This window comes from Phymastichus coffea, unplaced genomic scaffold (genome assembly GCF_024137745.1).
Source record: "Phymastichus coffea isolate CEN01 unplaced genomic scaffold, Cenicafe_Pcof_1.1 PCOF00109, whole genome shotgun sequence".
NCBI classification, from domain to species: Eukaryota; Metazoa; Arthropoda; class Insecta; order Hymenoptera; family Eulophidae; genus Phymastichus; species Phymastichus coffea.
Genome location: NW_026706920.1, coordinates 381,788 through 406,801, shown reverse-complemented (window position 1 = coordinate 406,801; position 25,014 = coordinate 381,788). Strand labels below are relative to the sequence as shown.

Genomic DNA, 25,014 nt, shown 5'->3' with positions numbered 1-25,014 from the left:
AACTTGTTTTGTACTGAGGCATCTGTGTCTTTCATAACTGAGGTATAACGTAAATAAAAAAATTATAAAAATAGAGTTACAAGTTAAATATATATATTTGAATAAATAATACATTCAACATTATATAATAAATAATTGCTCATGACATCTTTATTAAATAGTATACATTTGATGACATTTCAATAAAGATATCGTAAGTTCTCTTAGGCCCGATCACTTTGGTCCGCTCACAAGGTAAACTTATTGCTAAAAAAAGTCGTTTTCTGCGTATCAATAAACTATCAAAATTACTTTGTGTACGTAATCGTATAGTTACCTAAGTACAAGATATATAATTAACGAACAATAAATAAGTGAAAAAATAGTAAAACAACAATGAGAGTCGAATTCATATATTAGGATGTTAGAAAAAATCGAGTTGGCGCGATGATGTATATAATTCGAATGAAAAAATGTTTATTCCTCTTCTTCTTCCCTCTCTTCCTCCTCCGAAACTTCGTGCGAAGTTTTGTCCTCAGACTTGGCTTCCTCAAATTCCGTTACTTGCTCCTGCTTTTCATTATCGGATTCCTCCTCAGCCGCTTGCGTCTTTTCCTCCTTAGTTTCTTCTCCTTCCTCCTCCTCCTCCTTCTCCTCCTCCTCCTCCTCCTCCACGTGCGTCTCTTCTATAGTTTCCTCGATTATCTGAGTCTCTTCAACTTGCATTTCATCCGCTTCATATGCTTCCTCAATTCGAACGTCGTCGGCTTCTGGTCGACTTGATATTTCGACTTCTTCGAGTGCTTGTTCGCTGCCGGCTTCCTCTTCTCTTTCTTCGATTTGTGGTGTTTGCCTATCTACGCAAGCTTCTTCCACTTCGGGCTCGTTGTCAATGGAGGACCAGTCGAATCCTGGTTCATCGATTGCGCAACCTCGTTCTTTTACTCGCGTTGTGTCGGGTACAGGCTCGTCAACATCAGCAGGTATTGCAGCACCTTCATCATTCACGAATGGGTCCTCAATATCCTGTTCTTCGGGCTCGTCTTCCTCGACCTTAAACATAATTGTTTCATTGAAAAAAAATTTGCTTTAAGAGCATTCTTTCAACATGAAATAGTAACGAACGTTCTAAATATTTTTGGTATTTAAGAATAACAATTTTTTTATAAGATACTAACTTTTTTTCAATTATACGGTTCTCAATAACCCAAATTTTGTTATAAAAATTGTTGGATCAAAATATTTCGCAATCAATCGAATAAATTCATACCTGAGTATCTTCGTCGTGGTCGAGTTCGTAAGGTTTAGCCTCGATTTCTTGATCCGACAAATTAGCATGATCTGAGTGTTCTTCAGAGTGTTGCTCAATGGCAACAATATCACTGGAACCTTCAACTTCTGCTATTTTACTATCCTCTCTCTCCTCTTCTTCTTGTCTTAATTTTGCTTCTTCGTCTTCTTTGGCAACACGTTCGAGTTCGTCTTGAATGGCCTGTGCGACAGCTTCATTGAATAATCTAGAAGTTTTCACGTAATTATTATTCTCAGTAGATTTCACCTATGACTTATCGACTTCGACATTTCTCTTATCATACATCCAATTTTACACGTTAAAATAAGTTATTGATGTTTGAAGATGATCTGTGATATAAATTTGTATATTTATACGCTATACGAAGTATTATACGAGGTAATGCAATAATTTATATACATACGTGGCTCTTTAAACATTTAAAATTCATAAACATATTTATGACAGTACATAACAGACTACAATTATGTTGTGCAATGATTATTACTGGATGTTACTTAAGTGCTAAAATAAATATTTCACTGTAAAAATAATACAGAAAAAATCTATACAGACATTTAACCACAGAAACCAAAATATGGCTTTACTAACCTGAAATCATAGCCCAAATAATTGGTATATCCACTTATCAAAAAGTTTACAAGAGCTTATAAACTTTGTCATTATACGTAGACATGTTACATATTTTATTACATTACTGATAAGATGTTCAATATAAACGAAATTGATGTTACAATTATTCACAGCTATACTATTTCTATGTGAAAACACAATTTTTTATCATATTTCTTTATCTTATTACAAAAATATTTTTTACCAGTTATTTACATATTCCACAATATAGTACAAAAGGTTCTGTGAGGTTCGCTTTTCTACAATACATTTATTTATGGCTGAACAAACTTTTTTTAATTTTACAATTTACTAAAGCTAACACAAGAGCATGAACTGCTTTTCATCTTCAAACACCTCTAAAATATTTGTGCGCAACTGATGCTAAAAAAGAAGCTTGGTTATATTCTTACTTCTCGTCTTCCTTGAGTCTCTCAGCCTCAGCTCTAGCCTCCTCAGCTTTCCTTATAATCTCTTGCCTCTCCTGCTCTCGCTTTTCCGCCTCTATCATCTCGGCGTTGCGCTTGGCTTCTTCTTCCATCAGAGCAGCTAGTCTGGCTGTCTCCTTCTCCGCCGCGATTCGTTTACGTTCAGCCTCCTCAAAGGCTCGCTTCTCTTCCTCCAGTCTATGCAGATATATAGCATATCGTTTATTCGTAATTAAAATTTCGGATCAAATTAAAATTAATCAACTTCATAATGATGTAATTAAGCATGCCAGGGATTGCAAGGAATTGCAGGTAATCATTACGGATTTTTTTCATGTACTCAATATTGATGCGTCCTGTTAAATATTTCTGTACTTTTTCGAAAACCTCCATTTTTTCTACACGATAGATACATCAAATGATATTTGTCGAACAATAGAAACATAGGGTACATATAATGTGTTAGCAGGTAATCTTAAGACAATAATTGGATAATTAAAAAATGTTCAAAAGTTGTTACTGTTTTTACAACTAATTAAGAATTTTAGGTTTTAAATTGGAGCTTAACATTATATATTACCTGTATGCTTCTAATTTCTTCCTTCGCAAACGTTTAAGACTCTCCAGTGTTTGTGTTAAAGTGCGAGTAGGAAGCTGGATAAAAAGCTCCGTATCGAAAAGGGGAGAGTCAACAAGCCAGCTTAAGGCAGAGGGTTAATTAAAAGTAATTGAATACAAAGGTAAAATAGATAAAAGGTAATTTTACCACTCTTAAAGTTTGTTTACTTATCCACAGTCTGCAAGCATATAATTTAAGTGTTTGGCATTTATCATTTTTTGTGCGTTTTTCAAATATTTGCAAATTACTATTTCCAATTATTCAAAAATTTAATAACGTAGATGTTAAAATTAAAAAAAAATGTAGTTATTTAAACTACCTAGACTTCAAGCGGGAATAGAAGATCGATTACGTACAAAAATCTAATTACATATTTTATGAATATTTTTCAAAGCCAAATAACACCCTATTTTTTAAATGCAAATGCTGAAAGCAGTAGCATAGGATAAAATCATCGTGCTTATTTCAAGTGAATCATGCATGGTAATTATGAGCATACAAGATTAATTACTTTTTTTCAGCAGCCTTCTTATTCAGGTACTCTTGAACTTTCTGTATCGTATCATCATCCGGAACTTTCTTCACTGAAATGAAAAAGAACATTTGAATAACTTGATTTTTATGAATTCTGTAGATTTATAATTTTCTATACAAATCTGAATCATTAAAAAATATAGAATAAATATTTTTGAAAAACCTTCAGTATTCTGATTGTGCCGAATCTTATAGAATAATTGAAAATGAAATGATATGAATGAAATGACAAATGGAAAAACTTGAAAGAAACGATACATCATAAAATTATAACAAATATAGGAGAAACATAAAGAATAAAAATGGATAAACAAAAGGGGTGAGTAGAATCATATGAATAAAACGTATCCATATTGACACAACGAACCGGACATCAATACATACCGCCATCTTCGTCGTACTGAGCCTCCATATCGTCATCATTGTTTTCCTCAATAGTCACTTTCTTTTCTTTCTTTTTCTTCGCGGGAATTTTCACTTCAACTGTTTCAATTTCCGGCTCTGGTTGCACAACTTCAACTTCAACATCGACCTCAACTTGGGGTTTGACTTTGGATTTTACAACGTGCTCATTCCTTTGTTGTATCGGCTGTTCGGACGTTTCTAGTTTACGAACATTATACACAAATGTGAAGATAAACAACATACGACAACGTTGTATTGTCGCTGCACTCATGTACATTAAGAAAAGGAAGCAAGCGGGTACTGAATATTCTGATACATTTTATTGAGGATAACAATACTTGCATTATACTTTGAAATACTTTCACGGCAGATAATTGCTTTTGATTAATTTGAACGAGTACGAAAATATTACTTCTTACAAGTCAGCTTTTTAAGTATTGATATTATAGTTGAAATAGCAGACAATACTCACTTTTTTCGTGCTCGACCTCATGATTCCAATCAACTATGGTAGGAGCAGGCGCTAAACACATAAGCACACTGGGAATATTAACAGTTCACAGGGAAAACGTAATTAACAACTTGCACTGCATTCATTTTTAATATATTTGTGTGGACAAAATAATTTATTCTTAAGTTTTCTTTTAAATGAATCATTATCTTTTATAATCGAAGCAGAAAGCATAGAAGCTTTTCGAAAATGCGATTGCAAAATTTTTGGTACTAACCATTATAATTTTCTTTAGCGGGTACTCTACGCAGAACATATATTGGCACTATGACAAAATTTAAAAAAATATGACAAAAAATTATTTAAGAAAATTGTTGCTCTGTTATTGTTTTAAGTAAAGCATTAAAATAGTATTTTTGCTAAGACAATAATGCGTAAAAAATAAATTTCTATAAAAACTTGGTTTATCACAGTTGATGTTAATGTATAGCGAACAAGTTAAATACGTAAAATTGAAAGAAAATTAGATTTTTTTGAAACGAAAGCTTTGAAATCAGAAAATAAGGTATATTTTTCGAAAAATATAGTATTTTATTTATGAAGGTAGCACTCTATATATTTATTTACAACTTTTTTTAAATTTGTACAACCTTCACGTAATCATTTTCTTTTTGTACTTTTTTATGGAATAAAAATACGAAATACACAAACGGCTAAATGACGTGACAGTGAGAGCTGGTTAAATTTGATGAATATAAGTTAAGAATGCTGACATTGCGAACATTTGCATATATATTAACTGAATTACGATGTAAACGTAGACATGATGAAGTTTTGGTTTCTCGTCGCGTGTGGAAAGGATGGCGTGTATGCCGAGAATGGTGGGGAAGTTCGGTGATATATATACGAGTTTCGTATACAAACTATGAGTGGATCATGTAAATGAATTTTAAAAGTAAATGAGGCATATGTGACAAGCGAGAAAAAGAGCAATTTAGCCCTTTATTGAAATAAAAATGAAACTATCTTTAAGCGGAGTCCTTTAATTTTTTGTGAAATCATTGACATATATTTGGGACTTTGTTTTTGTTATAGGGAATATAATCTTTGCTCAACTCTCTCGAGTGCAGAGTTTTAAGTATAAAGGTATGTGAGTGCTATAAATAAAAAAGCTATTCACCGTGAAAAGACTTTTTATAATGTATACATTATTTTAAAAGTAATTTCACTAAAAAAATGAAAAACAGAGCCTGAGTAACTTCGATTTGCAATCTTTATAAAAACAATACACAGATTCAGAAAGAGAATAAAAGTGAAAATTGTTCTTTATATTTACAGCAAAAATTAATAATCTTTAATAAACACTTCATTTATAAATGTTTTTTATCTTCGATTTTATGCAAAGAAAAACTGTATGTTTCATACATAAATTATTTTCAATATAAATTTTTTGTATGATCTTGAAAAGATATTTAATTTTAAGTATATATATATGGTATTCTACCTCTTGCACTCGAGATGGAAGTACTCGTTAGATGTTTAAAGCATCACGCACTAAATAATCTTACCTCAAATCTATATAAGGAATATTTACAGGATTTATAACATTTACTGGGAATGTACAGTAAGATCAAGAGAATATTATCTCAAAATATATTTGTTTATTTCTTTTAGTATAATTGCCTAAATGTGTTCGTTCCGAGTCGTGTACAATGTTTCATGTGTTTCGTTCGGTGAAGATGATCTTAGTTTTGAAATTTTTTTCATCACCCTTTAAATAATAATTTTACAGATGAAATTCAAATGTTGGCAAATTAATGCAAGCAAAGATTCTGTGTAAAAAGTATGTCCGCGCAGTTGAAAATTAAAATAACAAGCTCTACTGTAGAATTATAGTATGAATTAGTTGAAATTCATGATTGAAAGTAATAACGTGGATTATTTATATATATGTAACGTCGTCGTATTATGTGTAACAAAATTTTCTATCGCTCATAAAACATTTCTGTTTAATGTATGTCGTGATCAATGTCAGCTTTTGTCCTATATGTTCATGCATACTTTTCTAATGTGCGTATGCATATGCCTATTGTATGTAAAAATATTATACAAGAAAATCTATCAGTGAGAATCGCAAGAATCGTAAAATAAAATATAAACAACAGATTGTCTATTTGCAACTGAGAAAAAAATAAAGTAAAGAAATGAATTGGTCAGTGTGAAGAGTAAAGAAAGAATGGTGGCTAGTACGCGTTCATGGGTAGTTTTTTGGGCTGGACTATAGGTGGGGGTTTTTTAAATAAGAGAGATAAGGGGGGGGGGTCGGACGGGGTTTGAAAAGTGACGTTCGATTGATGTTAAATATTTTTGGTCTCAGTCCTCCTGCTCGGTATCCTCTTCCCCAGATTTTTTTGCTTTAGTGGGATCCTCGTACAGCTCGGGAACGCGAACTCTCCAACCAGTTGCTTGCTTGGAGATTGGCTTGCCGCCTGAAACGTGGAGAAAAAACCGTCGTGCTCGTAGCCACGCTCTCTCTATCATCATTTATTTGTGCCTGCGCGCCCCGACCTTTTCTAGCTCTCTGTTTAATTTTGTATATGATACTGTCTTGCGTATGTCCAGTGTGTCCGCCAATTGTGCTCTCTTTGGTCAGCTTTTTTCATTTTTCTGTCCGATTGATTATTTTTTCTTTCGATCTATTCAAAATTTTGCTTTTTCCTCTTTTTATTTAATTTTTAATGTCTTTTGCTTTGAAGTTTAATATTTGTTAAAGACAAGTGCCAGAAAAGTAACAAAGATAAACATAACAGAAAAAGAAAGAAAAAAAATTATAAAATAATACACTGGCCACATACACAAGGAAAAAAAACAACGAAACAAAAAGGAAACAAAAATTTCTTCAAAAAATAAACATGTGAGATAGGAATATGTGTAATAGAGTAAAAAACAATGAAAAATAAAGTAAAAATATCGTAGAAAACAAAAAACAAAAAAAAAATGCATCACACGACGACGTCTCAAGGCCGCCTTTTTTGTATCTAAGACTTATATGTGTACGAGAGCTAGTAAAAAGAAAACTAGCGTGAACCTATTTCATTGAATAAATTTTTATAATTTTAAAAATAAAGAAAGAGCACTCAACATCACAACCACAACGAAGTAAGTTCATGCTCAAATAATGCAGAGAACTGCCAAATCTCAAGATTAAAAAAAAAACTTTGTAGAAAGTGTAACAGAGATACTCCGACGACCAAGAAGAAAAAACATTAAACAATCATAGATGGTGAATCAAGATAAAAGGAGTGATGTGAGGAGAGTAAAAAATAAACCGCGCGTTGCGAAGAAGAAGAAAAAAAGAAAATTCGGAACATATACTCACAAGCATCTTCGGCGGCCTTGCGATTCTTCGAGTAGTAGCTCATAAGCTTGACGTCGGTCTTGACATCACCAGGTACAAGATCGCTTACCGTGTAGTAGGGTTTACGTTTTGGTTGGGGCCTACCACCAGCATACTTGATGCACGCAAGATGACCAGGTCCAATATCTCGTTTAGCTGGAGTCGAGTACCATGGCAAACTCTCGATCTCTTTGCGCGTGTTCTTCGCGTTTATTATACGGCGCACGTAGTCGTCGCTGCGAAGACGTTCTGGGATGGTTTCGCCTTCGTAGTCGCTAAAAGTTATCAGTATTTTGTTCATTTTTACGAGCATTTTATCATAATCTTTTTTTCTTTTGAAGTCTTGGTTATAAATATAGATCTTTGTGCTTTCAGATTAATGGTCCATTAAGTAATCAATAATAAGTTGCTTTAGCTGAACAGCGGTTTCGGAGCAGTGATGGTTTTAATAATGAAGTCATGTATTTGTTTTCGTTCGATCAAAAGCTCACTCATCAATAATAACCGTGCTTATTTCTAGTCGACCGGAAACGTACAAAAATAGATGGACTTAACAAAATCCTTTGGAAGACGATCTCTGACGTTTGCTTGCTCTATTTCAGATTTTTAAGTCCATTACAATGGTTACTAAAAATATTTACTTAAATATCACGCGTCTGAATAAATTAAGAGTTCATTATTGCGGAATAACAGTGGGTTGCACACCTGATTATTGAGAAGTAAAATTGACGTAAAAACGATGTTTACCTGAGTGTTGGTCGGGGTACATAAACGTGAACTTTGCGAAGAAGTTTGTCTGTTCTGGCGCGGATATCTTTTGCCTCATCGTCGAAGTCCTAAAGATAATTTTGCCTTTAATTTTTTCTCATTAATATTCAGTAATATGAAGCTCGATGAATTTTTGCAAACTACACACATATTACAATTCCAATGTTTTCGATAAATTTTATTTTTCAAATGTAAATGATATAATTGCTTAAAAAATGATTATTCATGGGCGCAGTAATGAAATTGGCAATATGCAATAGTTTTATAGTAATTTTTATATAACAATTTTATATACATTCTCGATAAGGCAGATTAACAGCTACATGATGTGGATTTTCGATGAAATTTTAGTGTGTGTATGTGTATTGGACTATAAGTTGATTATCGAAAATTGTTGATTAATGTGTTTTGCTGTTTTTAATTGATTTCCAATTTATATAAAAACATTACCTTGTAGTACACAGACTTTAAGTATCTCTGAAAATAACGTCGTATCTTGAGAGCTATTCATACAACAAATTAATAGCAAGAATAATTGTGCAAAAAGCGTGATTCTACTTGAAAAGCAATTAATTTAATTGAAATCAACTACCATCTCAATCGCTCGAACTAATGCACTAAGCAAAAGAAGCTTTTTCATTCTCAACTCTAAAAGTTTAATTAATTTTTTGTTCTCCTATCTCGGAGATCTAATAAGAAAAGAAAAGAAGGCTTGCCGTGTGAAAGAATCACAGTGCAAATAAAGCAAAAAACCAAAAAACAATAACGACGAATGTCGACTCACAATGTAATCCCTGGATTGCAGGTAATCCTCGAGGTAGGATTTTGACGAGGGTCTGGTGAGGTAGCGTATCCTGTTGAGCTCTGCCGCTATGATGCTGGGCCTGACGCGCGAGTGTATCTTAAGTGGCAGGTACGTGCCAGCATGGTAAATGCGCACCGGTGTGTGTACTATGGAAACGAGTTTCCTATGGCCCACGTACGGTATGTGAGGTATCGTTCTCACCTACATACAAACATTTTTTTTTCGTGTGCTTTCTTTTTTTCAGCGTCTATATCTGCAGTCGCGTTCTATATTTGATTTAATCATAAAAAAAGTTCATTCCCATTCGTGATTTATTGGACTTATATCGTATTCGCGTTGTGTATAACTATTTCGGCGGTGATGCTTTCTTCTTTTTAGTGCGCTCTCAATTCTTTTGTTTTCTTTCATTGGGTGAGCAGAAAAGCGGAAGAGTGATTATGCACTGCAGTGGCAGAAGGCTCTCCATATTTTTGCATGGAGATCGGAGCCCGATAAGAGAGCTTTTTTCCTCGGTTGCTTTTAAGCTTGGAGCTTCTCTTTGAGGAATCGCGAACGACTAAGCTTGTCTTCTCATCTTTTTTTCTTGCAAACTAGGAATAATTAATGAGCTAGTGAAAGAACTAGCCGAGAGAAAAAATGCTATTTTGTTAGATAGTTATAAGCTCCTAGAAATTCTATAAATAACACTTGTGTGGCGGCGACAAATCTGTGATATCATACTTTCTGAAACTTGATACATTTTGCCAATTGTGCAATGTCCAACGTGAAAAGTTAATTTTAAGGAATTGAGCAATTTCAGCAATAAACTATTAATTGCTCGCACGATGGCAAACGATTATGAAATAAACAGCGTGAATGGCTCTCTCGTTCATTACTACCGAGTGACCGAAAGAGTCTATAAATAGAGACCTAACGACTATTTTGCCAAGTCCGAGCTACAAACGTTAATTCATATCTTTGTTCTTTCAAGGTTTTCTGTTGAATGAATTATATAGACTCGGCGCAAAAATTCTAAAGCAGTTTTATTACTACTTGTTAACAACGCTCGTAGTCTTGATAGCTTCGCAAGTAAGATTACTTTGATTCGTAGTGAACTTAATAAGAAAGGCTAATGAATTCTGGAATTTAATTAAATGAAACGCGCAGTTTGCAAAATTTTAATGCGATATCTTTTTCTCCTTCGCGATTCCTTCGGCATCAGCTCGACGTATATCTTTTCATTATGTCGTTTGTGGCTCTCTAAGCATTTTTTTTTAAATCAAGCTTGCCACGCGAGGATCGCGTAAAGAAGGAAAAAATTCAAAAAAGCAGCAGCAGCATCAGCAGAATACGCAGCCTCTTTGCACTAGAGAAAAAAGTAGAATAATAACGAAAAAGCTTTGGTACAGCGAATTTTTTGTTAAAAGTGAGTTATACGTTTTGCCTTTTAATGAATTAGTAGAAAATTGAGATTGTGGAAAGGGAATGCTATTCGAGAGTGAACAGCTCAGTATCTGAATGAAATAAGCTCCTATATGTGAGATATTTTATTTGTGATATTTGGAAATTGTGCAAAGAAAAAATAAACAAAGAATAGCCTATAAAACGATAATGGCTTGGATAACATCACATGAGTGAAAAATAAAAATTTTAATGTTCGGCCTTAAAATTAAATAAAAATTACAGAACTAAACAATGAGACTTATTTCACTTGTGATTCTAAGTTATTCAACAATCAACATAGTACTCACGAATACACGAACGGGATCATATAAGTAGAATGGGCCTTGTAGAATGGGCTTTTGTTTTATTTTTTTATAGTTGCAAAACGTAATAATACAGTCGTTCAGGTACCCATCGACGACGTCGGGGAGTTGGTAGTTGGGCAAGCACGCACAATATCGGATGCCAAAAGAACAATACATACAAACAATAATTATACGACCTCTGGGACTGTCAATTCATACAAATAAATAAATATTTTTCTGATTTGAAGCGAGTATGATGAACATGTCTCTGGGCTCGCTGATGACGTGGCGATGAATAAGAGAGAATGATTGGCTGGGCATGCATTTGTGTGTGTGTGTGTGTGTGCGTGTGCGTATGCGTGCGCGTGCGTTTTTATTCACGTCGTATTATTTCATTCGCGTGTGCGTTGGCTTTTTATAGCAGAAATAGCAGCGTGCAGAAAGCGCGCTTTTTCGGCTGGGCGTCTTTCGGCAGGGAGAGAGTTTTCTCTTTTGGAGGAGCTCTCTAATAATAAACCGCGGCTGGCCAATTTCCCCGTTGTGTGTCTCGCGTCTATATAGGTGCGTAGTCAAGTTAATTTTCTGTTAGTGATTTTCTGGCTCGGCGCATTCTTTCTCTTGACTGCAACGAGAGATAAAAGAGGGTGATTTTCCAGCCGCTTACTCGGGCCTTTGCAGTAGTAGCCTTCTCTGTTCATTTCTTTCTTTTTATCCCGCTTTGCTGGTGCAAAAGTTTTAATCCAAGATCAGAGTCACTGTGAAATTTCAATTAATGCTCCGTACTTATGTGCATGTAATTAGAATTTTTGGTTTTTTGTCAAACCGGCCCTACTCCGAACTCTCTCAACTTCTACCGCCTTGTAATTACGAAACTCTCTTCCAAAGTATTTTCATTTCCGGATTTATTTCGCTGAGGATTAATGGACTTTGTACAAACAGAGCACAAGTCGACTTTAGTGCAGCGCCTCATGAGGTAATCTTGTATTTTTTTTGCCAAAAATTTATGAAGCACATATATTCGTAACAATATCAACGATGCATTTTGTTATTTCATGTACACATTTATTTATATATTATTAATTAAACATCTACCCCGATATGCTGTATTTAATAATGGAATGAAAACAAAGCTCTGCAATAGTTTTTAATCAAATATTTAAAAGTGATTCTCCGTAAAGTAGAAATGGTAAATTGACATAGCATACGGAGCGAGAGAGAGAGAGAGAGAGAGAGAGAAAGAGAGAGAGAGAGGCACACGATAGAGTGGGGAAAATGATTTTGGAGAATGGATCGTGGACTACAAATGAATGACGATTTTTTATACGAGATACATTTATATATTTTCCAACGTGAAAAGACCATACATAAAAAGCTCTCTGCTGTACAGTGCGTGTTTATAAAATATATTGTTGTCGGTGCGTGTATGTATCTGTATCGCACAAAGTCTTGGCAAGGCTTCGACGCAAAACAACAAGATGAACATTGACGCGCGGGACTACACGCATGCGTTATCGCGGTCGTTAATTATACGGCTTGTCGCCTCGTTAATCGTCTAAAGCGCATACAATACATCGAAGCTCTGCAAGTTAAACGGCCGCGTGGCGAAAATTCCCCTCTCATTTTCGCTTCATTACCGACATATTACGAAGTTCAAGCTCGTCGATGTCGCGTCTAATGCAAAATTAGCACAGCAGCATATTGCAACATTGCGAATAAACGAGCCAAGGATAAAGTATTTGTTGTTTACAAAAAAATGAATGCACAAAATAAAAAAAAACAAGGCGAACGCGTAGAAGAGTAAAGTGCAAATAGAAATGCCGAACTTACATAAATAAACAAAAAAAAATGAAATGCTATGCTAAACTATGCGCGGAAGAGAAAGAGAAAGAGAGAGACAGAGAGAGAGAGAGAGAGAGAGAGAGAGAGAGGCGAGCTCTTATTTCGGGTAAATAAACTCGAAGAAGAGATAAATATTCGGGCAGGGATAGGGTATTTCGCGCGAGTCAAAGGGAAAGTTTGGCCTAAAGGAATTTGAGCTATGCACCCGCGAGTAAGCTGTTATATTCATTGCGGAAAAGCGTGACTTTGTCTAACTCTATGAATCCGATCCTCAATCGTGAATGATAGGACGTCACTTTGATCTCTGAGGCGACGCGCTAGGCATGAGGCTATTTTCTATGATTATTCCCTTGTAGTCCGATCGCAAATGACAGCTATTTTTTATTTTCTTTACCCAGACAATCTTAAATTTCGCGTAACTTCTTACGCTTCTTACGGCGTCGACCGACCGAACAAACTACTCTCGCGCAGAGACAAAAGTTGAGTTATTGATTTTAGATTATTTTGGCATTTCTAAACGTTGGATCGAGAAACATCAAGAAAAAGAGTTACTATAAATGGTGGTTAATCAACATCATACATAATACATTTTTTTGCGTGGTTTTGCATTCTACGGTAAACAAGGGTTTGCAAGTAGTGGGTTTGGTTGTTGTTTCCGAGATTAAATGCGGTAGGAGAAGTGACGGTAAGTAGTGCCACCAGGAAGTCTGCCGCTGGTATGAGTCTCGTAGGACGAATGATAACCACCAGGTCCGCCACCGCCGGTTGATGTCCTTGAGCTGCGCTCGGTGCTGTAATTGCCGTACGGGCCGCTCTCACGTTTGACAGTGCTCTCACTGGTGTAGCTCGAGCGTTGCGGGCGACCGTAAGGGTCGCGGCTGCTGCTCGACGTGTCCGAGGTGTTTGTGTACGAGTAGCTGTACTGCTCCTGGGCCGATCTCACACCCGGGTAGTCGCGCACCACGTAGTGCCGGGGCGTCTGCGATTCATTCAACAATAACACAGAGGCGAGCTCAGTTCTCTCCTGAATGCTTGCTTCATTTGGTGTTTTAAATGTGTTTTCTTTTAGTCAATCATGCGGTTCGGGCGCTCACACACGAAGGTAGGTATGCGTTTTTTCGTTCGTGAGAGGTGGTCTCTTTGTTTTGTTTGTCTTTTGTTCAATTTATTGCCTTTTTAGCGGATTTGCTCGCATGCTTTTATTAGCTGGATATGGCTGGAGGTTTATATGACATTACTTGGGGGAAGGTGGAGGGGAATGTTAGTGTACGGTACTCTGTGCTATATGGACATTAGTCTACAATTACCTAGCTTCACTTGCTACTGGCTGCTTCAATTAATGATGTATTATCGATGCAAACAAGCTACTACATTAAAATTACTTGTGATAGTTAAGAAATGAACATTAAAAATAAAACCATCAATTAACTTGCGAAATAATATTTTTAGGACTGCTTCTGATTATACTCGTCATGTGCTACTTAATTAAATTATTGACTGCATCACTTTTGATAAACATAAAAAAAATTGAATCAACTTTTGTTGAAATTTAATGTAATGAAAAGGATCATAAATTGCGGGTTTAGCCGTCAAATACGGAATTTCGCACACTGACTTATACGATTCCCTGGCGTGGTCCCTGGCCAAACGATCCTTTACCCTTTTTCCGCAATCAAATCGGCCATTTAACCGTTTCGGATCCTAGTTGAGGCGTACGCTAGCTTCCTTTTGCGCGATCACATAGCACGCGCATATGAGCATTTTCTACGCGCACTTTGTCACATTTGCGCTGTGTTAAACAGAACTTTTTTCCTTTCGAAAAGTAAAATATGGAAATGCACGTGTCCGAAGATGATACCTTTGTCGCATATGTACACAGAGAAGGATGTTATAGCGAGGACAGAGGAACGCGAAGTATGAATGCTATAACAATGAATGTTAGTCAATTTCGGATGGATGAAAAGTAAACATATAGTAAAGCACGAAGAAAAGAAAAAAATTGTCTGTGTCTGCGAATCAAAGAAATTAAATACGATAGAGTAAGTATGCCTAAAAATGTTCAGCGAGCTTATTTAAAAATTGTTTTATGGTACCAAGGGGAACCTATATAGATGTTTACTTAATAGACACACAACTTACGGAGATGGGTGGGCCAACAACAACACGCGCGTCTACTCATTCATTCGATAAATAACTCTATATATATATATGTATAGTTTACATCGACATATACATACATATATAACATGCACGTAGATGTGTACGGAGGAAAGCTTTCGAGCTACTATCGCTCCTGCCAAGAGCACGCCAACCGGATATGCGTTTCGCTTAGGCGCTACGCTTTCGTACACACATATATATATAAATTGCATATGTGTGTAAATGTATGAGGATGGGAAAAAAAAGATAGATAGAGACGGGACGAGCGCGCACGAAAATGCATATATGCATACGCATCACTCGAGAGAGAGAGAGAGAGAGCTGCTGTATTTATATATGTATACATACCTACATTCGTGCACGTAGCGCATATAAAATTGCATTGTGTAAGTGTGCTCTGTGACTCGGTGTGCACGTCGTCATCGCGCTTGTCACTCTTATTTTTTTTCTTTCTTTTTTTTTGCAAATTAATGTACACGTGCTTTCATGGAGGAAGGTGCGTTCTCTGGGTTTTTTCTTTAGTTTTCGGTAGTACCCTCTTCGTCATTGTTTATTACTGAGTAAATTCATTGGAAGAGCTTTCTCCGACTTTTCTTCAATATCATTTCAGCTTGCAAGTATCAAGATTAAAATGCCTGGCTTCTACCGTAGTATTTTATGTAATAAATGTAACACATATTTGCTTGTTTCAAACTACATGCAAATCTAAAGCTATAAAACTGCCTTTCTTTTTGTTGTGCTGGCGGCGGTGTGTGAATAAAAAACTCGCAGCATGTACATGTATTTTTTTTACGCTTATTCTCTCGTTGTAAATTCGTATACACGAAGGGCAAGGATTCGCACTGCATAAATAGCTTACGTGAGCACGCCGCGTGCCTTTGATGTTTTGTTTTGTTGCTGGCTTGCAACAGCAGCAGTGCATACAGAATTTGTTGCGTTTGGCTGTCGCTTGCTTCTGGTTTCAAAGCCGTGGGAAGGGGGAGGAGAGAGTGCGAAAGGGAAGGGGAGGGTTCAAAATACAATTACTACGAGCGCGCATTGTATCCAAGAAAAGTACGAAATCGAACTAATTGTGTTTGACATAATGGAGATTTATTGCTTGAATTGCACATGATGCCGACTGCATTAAAAGCTTTCAACGATTTTAATGACTTAGCATGTTTTTATATGTATTCTATGAATAATCGAATACACATTAATCAAAGGATATTCCGCTTGACGCTTTTTATTTCCGAATGTTTTATCACTTACGTCGATATGCACCGTATAACCCCTGTCATGAGCGTAGAATGTTATTTGAGTTGTTTCTTTTTATTGTTTGTTCTTTCGTAATTAAGCTCAAAGCCAGCAACAAATTAAATAATTTAATTATCTTTGTTTTACCTGACTTTGTATGCGCGACATATTTCAAAGTCCCTGCAATGATTAATTAAAAATAATCCAATTAAAATTTTCAATCGCTTGTCCGCGCCTTTTTACTTTGCGAGAAATCTAAAAAAATATTACGCATGACGCAATTAGGGAAAAACTTAACGAGAGAAAAAAAATATTCGTAAGTTGGCGAGAATTTCAGTTTACCGAGGGACACGTCAATTCCGAAATTCGCAGGCGTCGAGAACGGAATAAAAATACAGAGCTTGTCGCGTGCGCATTTTCTACTCGTTCCCTAACAAGCTGCAGAAAATCCACCGACGACGACAGCAACGACGTCAAAGTGGAAGTAGGTCGAAGTGCCTGCGTGAGACATTAAACATACTATTACGGGGGCGTAAAAATGAAGCTACGACGCGACAGCCCACGACCACAATTTACCCGTCGGCTAATGCGAATTGCACGTGATACGGCGACACCTTGACTCTAGTCTCTCGTGCAACTATTCCAACGGGGAATAAAGCATAACAAACGTAAAAAGCTATATATTTGCTTTTTAATACTTTTTATGGCATTGGTGTATCGATTTGTTCTGTTTGAATTTTATTAGGGGATTCACAGTTGCAATGGCATAAATAATGTTTATAGTATATCACAATAATATTTAATAGATGCTTTTCCTCCATGAACCAATGGAAAGCGTTATGGCATATTTAACTGAAAGGATTTTCCATGATGTATTCCGGGATTAAAAGGTTCATATGATGGATAATTTGTGAGGTATCTTTGAAAAATGGAAATTTCCGTTGAAAGTATAGATGATTTTATTGTAAGGTAAAGTTTATATTCTACGCTTACATTATAACTCCACCACATAATCGACATTTTAAGAACGACACGCTTTCGTGATAACGAACAGGGAAGTTATATAATAGGTTTTACAAAAAGAAGTGCGTTATTAAGACAGATAGCACAAAAATTAATTTATGCAAGCTAAAATGAACATTTTACAATAAATGAATCATCATTTTTATGGAAAAATGCAAGTGATTTGAGCTACACCGCATAGAATAAAAGAAAGAATATAATTTCGGGCAAGTACAAAGAATAATCTCTCGCGCTTTTTCTTTTCTAGCCTGTCTACCGCTTACATCGCAGGAACTCGTCAAAGATACTATGGACCCGACATCTACGAACATGCAAGCAACTATGAGCGCGTACATAATCGTGGAAAAATGTATAATAAGGATAATAATAACATTAAATTCACGGGAGGGAGAAAAGAGCGGAACGGAGCGAACTGCTGAGTCAGCTCGATCCTAATTTTAGAATGATTTAAAATCACTGCCGTCTCGCTAGCTGATTACGCGGTTTTTATTGAAGAAGTAGTAAAATCCTCTTTTCTCTTCTCGCTATCATCGTTTTCATATGTCGTAATTGCGCAATAAACCGGTATGTCTTTGATCACGTTATTAAGTTAAAACTGAGCTTTTCCAATGTCGTAATCAGCCATTTTGGTTTGCAATGTCGACGGTCAGCCCCGAAATAATTTTCTATAATTAAATTCTATTTCTTTTCCGCTGTTAAATTGTCGCACGCGTTATTCGTAAACATCAAGCGCACATTTGTCGTTAAATGTAATTTAAACTAAAAGAATCACCAAGCGAACTGTTCAGGAAATATTTTGAAAGAGCAAGTGACTCGAGGAAGCTCGAGCGCAAAAATATTCCGCCATATTCTTTTTCCCTCTCCTCTCCGCTCTTTTCTCTATCTTTCTCTCTCGCTCATTCTTCTTAGAAGCGATACCAAGATGGCGTCTGAAGTGCCATAAGAATCTTGGTCCTGCCAGTAGCAGGAGTGGTGGCATGTCTCTCTTTGCCGGATTTCCTCGACAGCATTCCCTTCTCGAAAACGAGTCCACGTTGAGCGAGCTCTGATGCAGCGTCGAGTCCGACCTTGGAGATGGCACCGCCCTCGATAAGTTGACGCGAATGATCATCCTTGGCACGATTCTTGCCGCGTATCTCGGAATCCCTGATAGTAATGTATTGATAGAATTCCTTCTCGGGATCTTGACGCTTACGTCCCCAAACAGTGAATGGATCGGCTACTTGGGATGGCCTTGGTACCAATGGTACTTTGTCCCATGGTACTCGAGTCTCTCTCTGCGATATTGATTGATTATCAGCCATAGCCGTAGCCTCGTGACTTTCGACCATCCTCGTGTCTGTCTGCGTGCGGCAGTTCTCTCTCGCGGTGTGACGTCTTCACTTCCACACCACTCCGCGACTACTGTATGATCACGCGCTTTTAGGCCTACACGCCTTTGCCAGCGAGCGAGGAAAAGAGAGAAGCAAGCTTGAGTGAGCAAGGAGAGAGAGAAAGAGAGAGAGAGAGAGAGAGAGAGCGACGAGAAAGAGCAACAGATTTTCGAGAATATTCTTAGAATTGAGAGTACGTTCTCGTGGCCTCGTGCTACTCCTCGATCAGGAGCTTTTACGAGTATATCAATATAAGCAAGGGTAGGAAAAAAATAACAATGCGATGCAGACGTCATATCCGGAGGCTTAGTTTTTCTCTTCTTCAAGTGAATCGAACGGGAGATGGATATCCGATTGAGGCAAATGACATGAAAGCTTTGACATACAGTTTGTGGTTTGATAACGGAGCTTTTAACGGCGTATATCGATCGGAGCTTTTATGACAATGACGATAACGATGGTGGTGATGATGATTTATATATATTATTGCTGAAAGCACCAAAAAAGCATTAAATATATAAGTTGCTTGTACTATTAGCTTAACAGTAGTTATTAATACTATATGGTCAGACGTGAGTTTTATCCGATTTATTGAGAAACAAGCTGTCAACGTGCATCATGACTTTTCAGTAAATAGGATATATAATTTTTTTTCTTGTCATAAGTTCTTTTTCAACAATACGTTTATTATTCTAAACTTTTTCAACCACAAACATTTTGTCAAGTAATTAATCGTGGTTTCACTTCTCAAAGTTCAACATTTTTATTTCCGCGAGTAAAACAAGTCGCAACCTCGATATTTTTTCCTTTCTTTTTCTATTCCACGTCTACCCGAAAAAAGGGCTTGCTGAATTTCAAATGTATTCCCAGGCCATCGAAAGCTTTTTCCGTAGCTACGCCGAACAATACGCTGCAACAAACATGCGCGCGTATAGCCTACTTTTTTCCCTCTCTTGCTCGAACGTAGCACGTATATACACTGGCTGAAGAGAGAGTCGCGTTTGCCGTTCAATTTCAACGTCTCTCACTCTTGCTGGCTTTTTTCAATTGTCGCGTATTATCTTCTTTTCTTTGACGCAGCTGGTAACGCTTTTTTGGATGACGTCTCCCCAGCCCCACTCCTCATAATACAAGAAAGTCCGAATTCGCAAATGTATACATTGGCTTTACCAGGTTTTCCCTTTCACAAATAACGAGGTATGTCTCTCGCTGTTTTTATTTTATTTTAAATTTGGTTCCGTGCGGTCATCCGATATGCTTTTAGAATCGAAAAAATATTCCAAGAGCTGAAGCTGTGACACGCGTCTGCACGCCTCCGGGGAGATGGATATTATGTTTTTTGTCCGATACTTTTTTGTCTTGTTGAAAATCTAATAGCATTTTTCTCGGGCAGCGAAGAAACCAAAAAACAGGGGAGAAAGGTTTCCGCGTTATTCCGTTGACATTGTCGAATATACGTTTCGTGGCGAAGAGATTCGAAAGCGTCGATATACCGGTCGAACAGCGATCTATCCGGCGTTCATAAAAAAGAAAAAGCTCTCGCGGGTTATCGTTGTATAATTTATCGCTAAAACAGCGTCGTGTCTCAAAGTCATAAACAAACGGTTAAATTTAGCAGGTGGAGAAGGGAGGGAGAGCGCATACTGTCGATTCAAGCTCGCGGAGGAGGAGGAGGAGGTATGTTTAGTTGTGCGAGCTCGGTGGCGCATTCAACAATGCCGTGGCGACGTCACGTCAAGCACACAAACTCCATACCACGTTGCGCGGCCTCCCCGATAAAACCGCACAAGCTATATAGCCTTGGCACCTTCGGCGCGTCACGCGCCAACGCGGGCGCTTTTTGAAATTTATCCGCGGGCTTTTGGTAGGAGGTAGGAGGCGTCGCGATATGCCATGCGTCTAAATTAGGATAGCGTAACGCAACACCGACGCCCGACATTCCTACTGCCCCACTACTCATCCAGCCGACGCCATCGCGCATCTGACGACTCGCTTGTGCATGTATACATACATCAATTCTCCTCTTGGAATTTTTAGATTTATATATTTTTCTGCGCGAGCCGTTGCTGTTGCCGATGTTATTAATCGTTCTTTGCTGGGGATTTCCGTTCTTTTTCCTCGCTCTCCTCATTGCGTCATTGTTACCGACGAGCATTGCGCTGTTAATTCAGAGGTCCGTTGCAGTGATCAATCTGTTTTTTAAATATGCTTCGCTTATATTTTTGGTGCGAGTGGGTGTATAAGCGTTAGCATTTCCGCATGGATATCTCTTGCAATGAACGGAATGCGTAATAAAATGTCAAATTCTGATGGCTGCAAATGAAAGTCTCTGCGCGAGTAAAGTGTATAAACACGCGCGATTTATTGACGTTTTGACGGGCGTAGGCCGACAAATAACAAATAACGGATTGTTTAAAATTTATCGCAAACCCATTTTCTGTGCATGCCGTTTTTTTTTTTGACGATTCGCGCCGAGCAATATTTTAAAATTGCACATGGTTTCAAATTCTAAGCTACGTTCATCGAATGAAGAAATTACGCGCAAGTAAAATTATCCGGTTGCCATAGCTTCGAGACTTTCAAGTACGTAATCAGATTTTGATGAACTTTGCTCACGAGCCGATTGTGATAGCAATTAAATTTCTCTCGACTGGCGGAATGAAGGTTTTCCTCGAACGAATACGTTGAACGCAAAGTCCGGCGCAAAGGAGAAGCCTCAAAACATCTAACTCATTGATGACAAACCTACGGTGGAGTGGCATTAAAGGGAGAACTCGAGTAAAATTGAAATGCATCAAGTACGGCAGCTCGTCGGAGAGGAGCTCAAAAAACAAAATGCGATGAGCAAGCGGGAGCGAATGTGATGAGAGTTAGAGGCGCATCGCGCTCGTCGAGTATATTTGCAGCGTGGCGAATCTCGACTTTGGCTTTGAGAACTCGAACTTCGCGCCGATGACTTTGGGACTTTGACAAGCGTTGCACGATAAATCACGCCGCCTTCGCAATGTACTAGAGATCCTCGCTATTACGAAGAAAAAGCTTTCGCTGTGCAAGATTTTCAAAGTGTACGAACAAATGGCGACTCCCAAAACGTAGCCACCTATGAATAGCTTGGTTCTCTTTTCTGACCTCGTATTGCCCTCTCGAACCCTATTTATAAAGATTCTGAATTTCCGAAAATGAAATTTCGGTCGTCGCGTGTTGTTTGCTTTGGAAAGTTTTTGCGCTTTCGGAAATACGGCGCGAGCGACCGAAACATTGATACAGATCCATACCTCTTGATGCTTGTAATTTTTTGAATTTATTTCGTACCGTATTATCGCGAATATCGGAACCGCAAACTAATACTGACCTGATTTCTATAGGCTTTATACTTTACAGAGCGTAAAACAAAAGAAATCTCTCGCGTCGAAATCGTTATTGTAGCGAACGACATAGCATTTTTAGTTATCCATTAAAATGACATGCACTATGTCGACACAGACTCCGAATACCGAAATGACTCTTGATATGTGGCGTCATTCCCGCGCTTTGAACGTTTATACGTAGTTTCGGTAAAATTTTGTTGCTAATCTATATTTTCCGGAGAGGGAAAGAGAGAAGGAATAATTGTATTTTCTTTCGTTTTATTAATTAGTTTATGTGAAAATACATAAATAAGAAACGAATTACACACGTAAAAATATACGATAACATATATAGCAAATGCAACGTCGTCGGAATATTCTAAAGTCAACCTCATTCGCGAAGGTTTCATACTTTAGTTGAGATATCGTAGCGCGTGTTATGCTAACTGAGGGTACAAGTCGGATGAATCCACAAACATACACCTGTTATGACAATCGTATATATATATATATATATATACACATCTATGTGTGTGTAAGTGTGTAGTAGTAGTAGTAACGTGTAGCGAGTCACGACTGTGACGTTTATGACGTTGACGTCTCCCATCCTCTCTCTCCTTTTCCGTAGCTTCCCTTTAATGCAACTCTATATAGATATCGCGCGCGCATGTGTGTTGAGAGAGTAAGAGAGAGAGAGAGAGAGAGAAAGCGTGTGACGAAACACTGTGTAAATCAAGAGACAAGTTTGCAATGTGAGTGATGAGTTAGACATTAATATACATATATACTGTATCGTCTGCGACGACGAGATACGTATTTATTTATTTAAAAGGGACTTGCGGGCTGTTTGATTCTCTCGTGGATATATAGCATGCAGCACAACGCACACGACACGTTTGCAAAATAATAATTTATCATTTTTCGCGAATGTCTATTTTTGTGGATGGGCGGGGGGTATCTGCTACACAAGACGATTTTACAAAGTTGACGGCCCGTATATCTTGCACAAATGTGTGTCGGGTGACACCGTGAATTTATATTTAGTTTTCTCGTTGGACGCTTTTTATATATATGTGATTCTTTTTCTTATAATTGCTTTTTCTTTTGATTTCCGAGTTAGCACCTTCACTCCAGGAAAATTCGTGGATAACATGAATCATTAATGAAAATATGCATACATGTTTATGACGATCATAGCGATGCACACACCGAGTGCATACATTTCTTTTTGTAGCTCAAACAGGTGTATAATACTATTAATTAGCCAAAAAAAAGTTGTTTGTTAAGAGATAAACATAACAGCAGCAGTACATAGTAGTCGGAGTAAAGTGTGGAAGTTTGATTTTTCGTTTGAATCTCAAAAATGATCTATCGATTGACCCACACTTTCTTGTGTATTTTGTTGGCGAAATGTACTTCAGATACCCCATCGATTGCGCGTGTGCGAAATAATGAATTTCATTTTCTGTTGTCAATCTAGATCGAATTTGAGAATGACAGAGTCAGATAACGTGTAGGTTCTGTTAGTGACAGTATCTCCTTAGTCGACACACGAAAGAGGTGATTTTATTGGAATTTTATTGCAGCTAAATTGATGTGTTTTTTTCGGAGCTTTTTGTTTTTGCCTGCGATTTTTACTTAAAACTGAAGTATAATGAAACAACAATACTCGCATTACAAAGTTATTTTTAGCAATCGATTAACGTAAAAATGCTATTAACGTTAAATTATTTGTAAAACTAGCGATCGGCTAATTAACACTAAAATTTCAATAATTAATGAAAACTTCCAATATTCAATGAATCACCTCTTAACTTTTTACGCTAATTATTAAATATAACAAGCACAAAGACAATAGCTAACAACACTATAAGTAATGTCAAGATCTCTGCGCGGTCACGAAACTTTCGAACGTTTGACAGGTGTGCTTTAGTCTCGAAAGAACTGTCAGCCTTCAGTTACCTAGACGTTCTCAGAATTCCTCTCGAGGTCGGCTGTGGAGTCATGAGATTTCGTCAACTTCAGAAGTGTCAATTAACGCACTAATAAAACTTGCTGATTTTGCCAAAATATAATTTCTAAAGAAAATAAATTGACGACATTGACGTGACTTTGAGCCACGGCGGACCCCGAAAGAGCGAGCCGAGCATAAAAGACAACAAGGTTGGTTGGTGGTTTTGGGTCAGTGGTTGGAGATGAAATCTACTTTGAAGGGGGGGGGGGGGGGTAATACACAGATTTAACCAAGAATACTGACCGTCACGGAGTACGACGAGACGTAAGGCCTGGATGAGGAGTAAGGCCGACGGGTCGTGTAAAAGTCGCTTTCGTAGACCATCTTGTTGCTTGATTTTTAAGTCACTGAACGTTACAACTTGATTTCGCTAGAGAAAAAAATATTATCGGCAGCAGCAGGTCAGCTGCCACGTCGTTCGCGCTGTTGAAAACAAAAAGAAACAGGTAGATAATGGTAGCTTTCAACAGAGAAGCAGATGCGGCCGCGGTAAAAGTTCGTACGGTTCTGGCCGCTCGGTAGCCGAGCTCGTTGGCCAGGTCTCTCGATTGCGTCATTTTTAGACGCCCTCTCATTCTTCGGCTCTCTTTTTCTCCCTCTCTCACTCTTTCAATCTTCTACGCGTCGACAGCGTCTGTCTCTCTCTTTCTCTCTCACGCGCGCGCGCTTAGCTTTTTTTCTGTTGCCGATATGCAGCAGCCACACCGTGCGCGCGAAAAAAAATAGAATCCGTGCTAAGGTTACGAGACGAGCGAGCTTTTTTCGTTTCCGCACGCCGCGCCGGTTTTGCTTCGTTGACGTACTTATGCGCGATTATTTACGGCTCACGGCATCAACTTTCTGCATACGACGATGTAAAAGTTGATTAATGAAATGTCGCAAAAACGCACAGTCGTATTACTTTCGGAAGTTTAACATTTGGAGGGAAGAAAACGGTGTACATGTCGTAAAGTCTTTATGTACCTTGTCCCTTTTTCTCTCTGTC

At 37.5% G+C, this 25,014-nt stretch overlaps 1 protein-coding gene across 4 annotated transcripts; it reads right to left on the bottom strand.

Annotated features, from left to right (window-relative positions):
* Positions 1-120: 120 nt before the first annotated feature.
* On the bottom strand, positions 121-24,612 carry LOC131670374 (glutamic acid-rich protein-like). Of its 4 annotated transcripts, XM_058945918.1 has the most exons (12): positions 24,273-24,611; positions 11,041-11,088; positions 9,290-9,511; positions 8,956-8,982; positions 8,485-8,573; positions 7,720-8,012; positions 4,362-4,412; positions 3,869-4,087; positions 3,462-3,534; positions 2,317-2,529; positions 1,250-1,496; positions 121-1,032 (listed from the first exon to the last, which is right to left on the bottom strand). In XM_058945918.1, exons 1-12 carry the CDS (start codon positions 24,351-24,353, stop codon positions 457-459), a joined length of 2,139 nt encoding a protein of 712 aa, XP_058801901.1. In that variant the 5' UTR covers positions 24,354-24,611; the 3' UTR covers positions 121-456. The 4 variants fall into 4 exon arrangements, with proteins under 4 accessions (XP_058801901.1, XP_058801903.1, XP_058801902.1 ...); XM_058945920.1 differs by lacking the exon at positions 11,041-11,088 and having other exon boundaries at positions 24,273-24,612; XM_058945919.1 differs by lacking the exon at positions 8,956-8,982.
* Positions 24,613-25,014: the final 402 nt, after the last annotated feature.

Coding starts and splice junctions, on each gene's coding strand:
- LOC131670374 (XM_058945918.1), bottom strand. CDS start 24,353: ATGGTCTACGAAAGCGACTTTTACACGACCCGTCGGCCTTACTCCTCA. Junction 8,013..8,484: donor GTACCCCGACCAACACTCAG/GTAAACATCGTT, acceptor GATAACTTTTAG/CGACTACGAAGGCGAAACCA. Junction 4,088..4,361: donor TGAGGTCGAGCACGAAAAAA/GTGAGTATTGTC, acceptor TTCGTAAACTAG/AAACGTCCGAACAGCCGATA.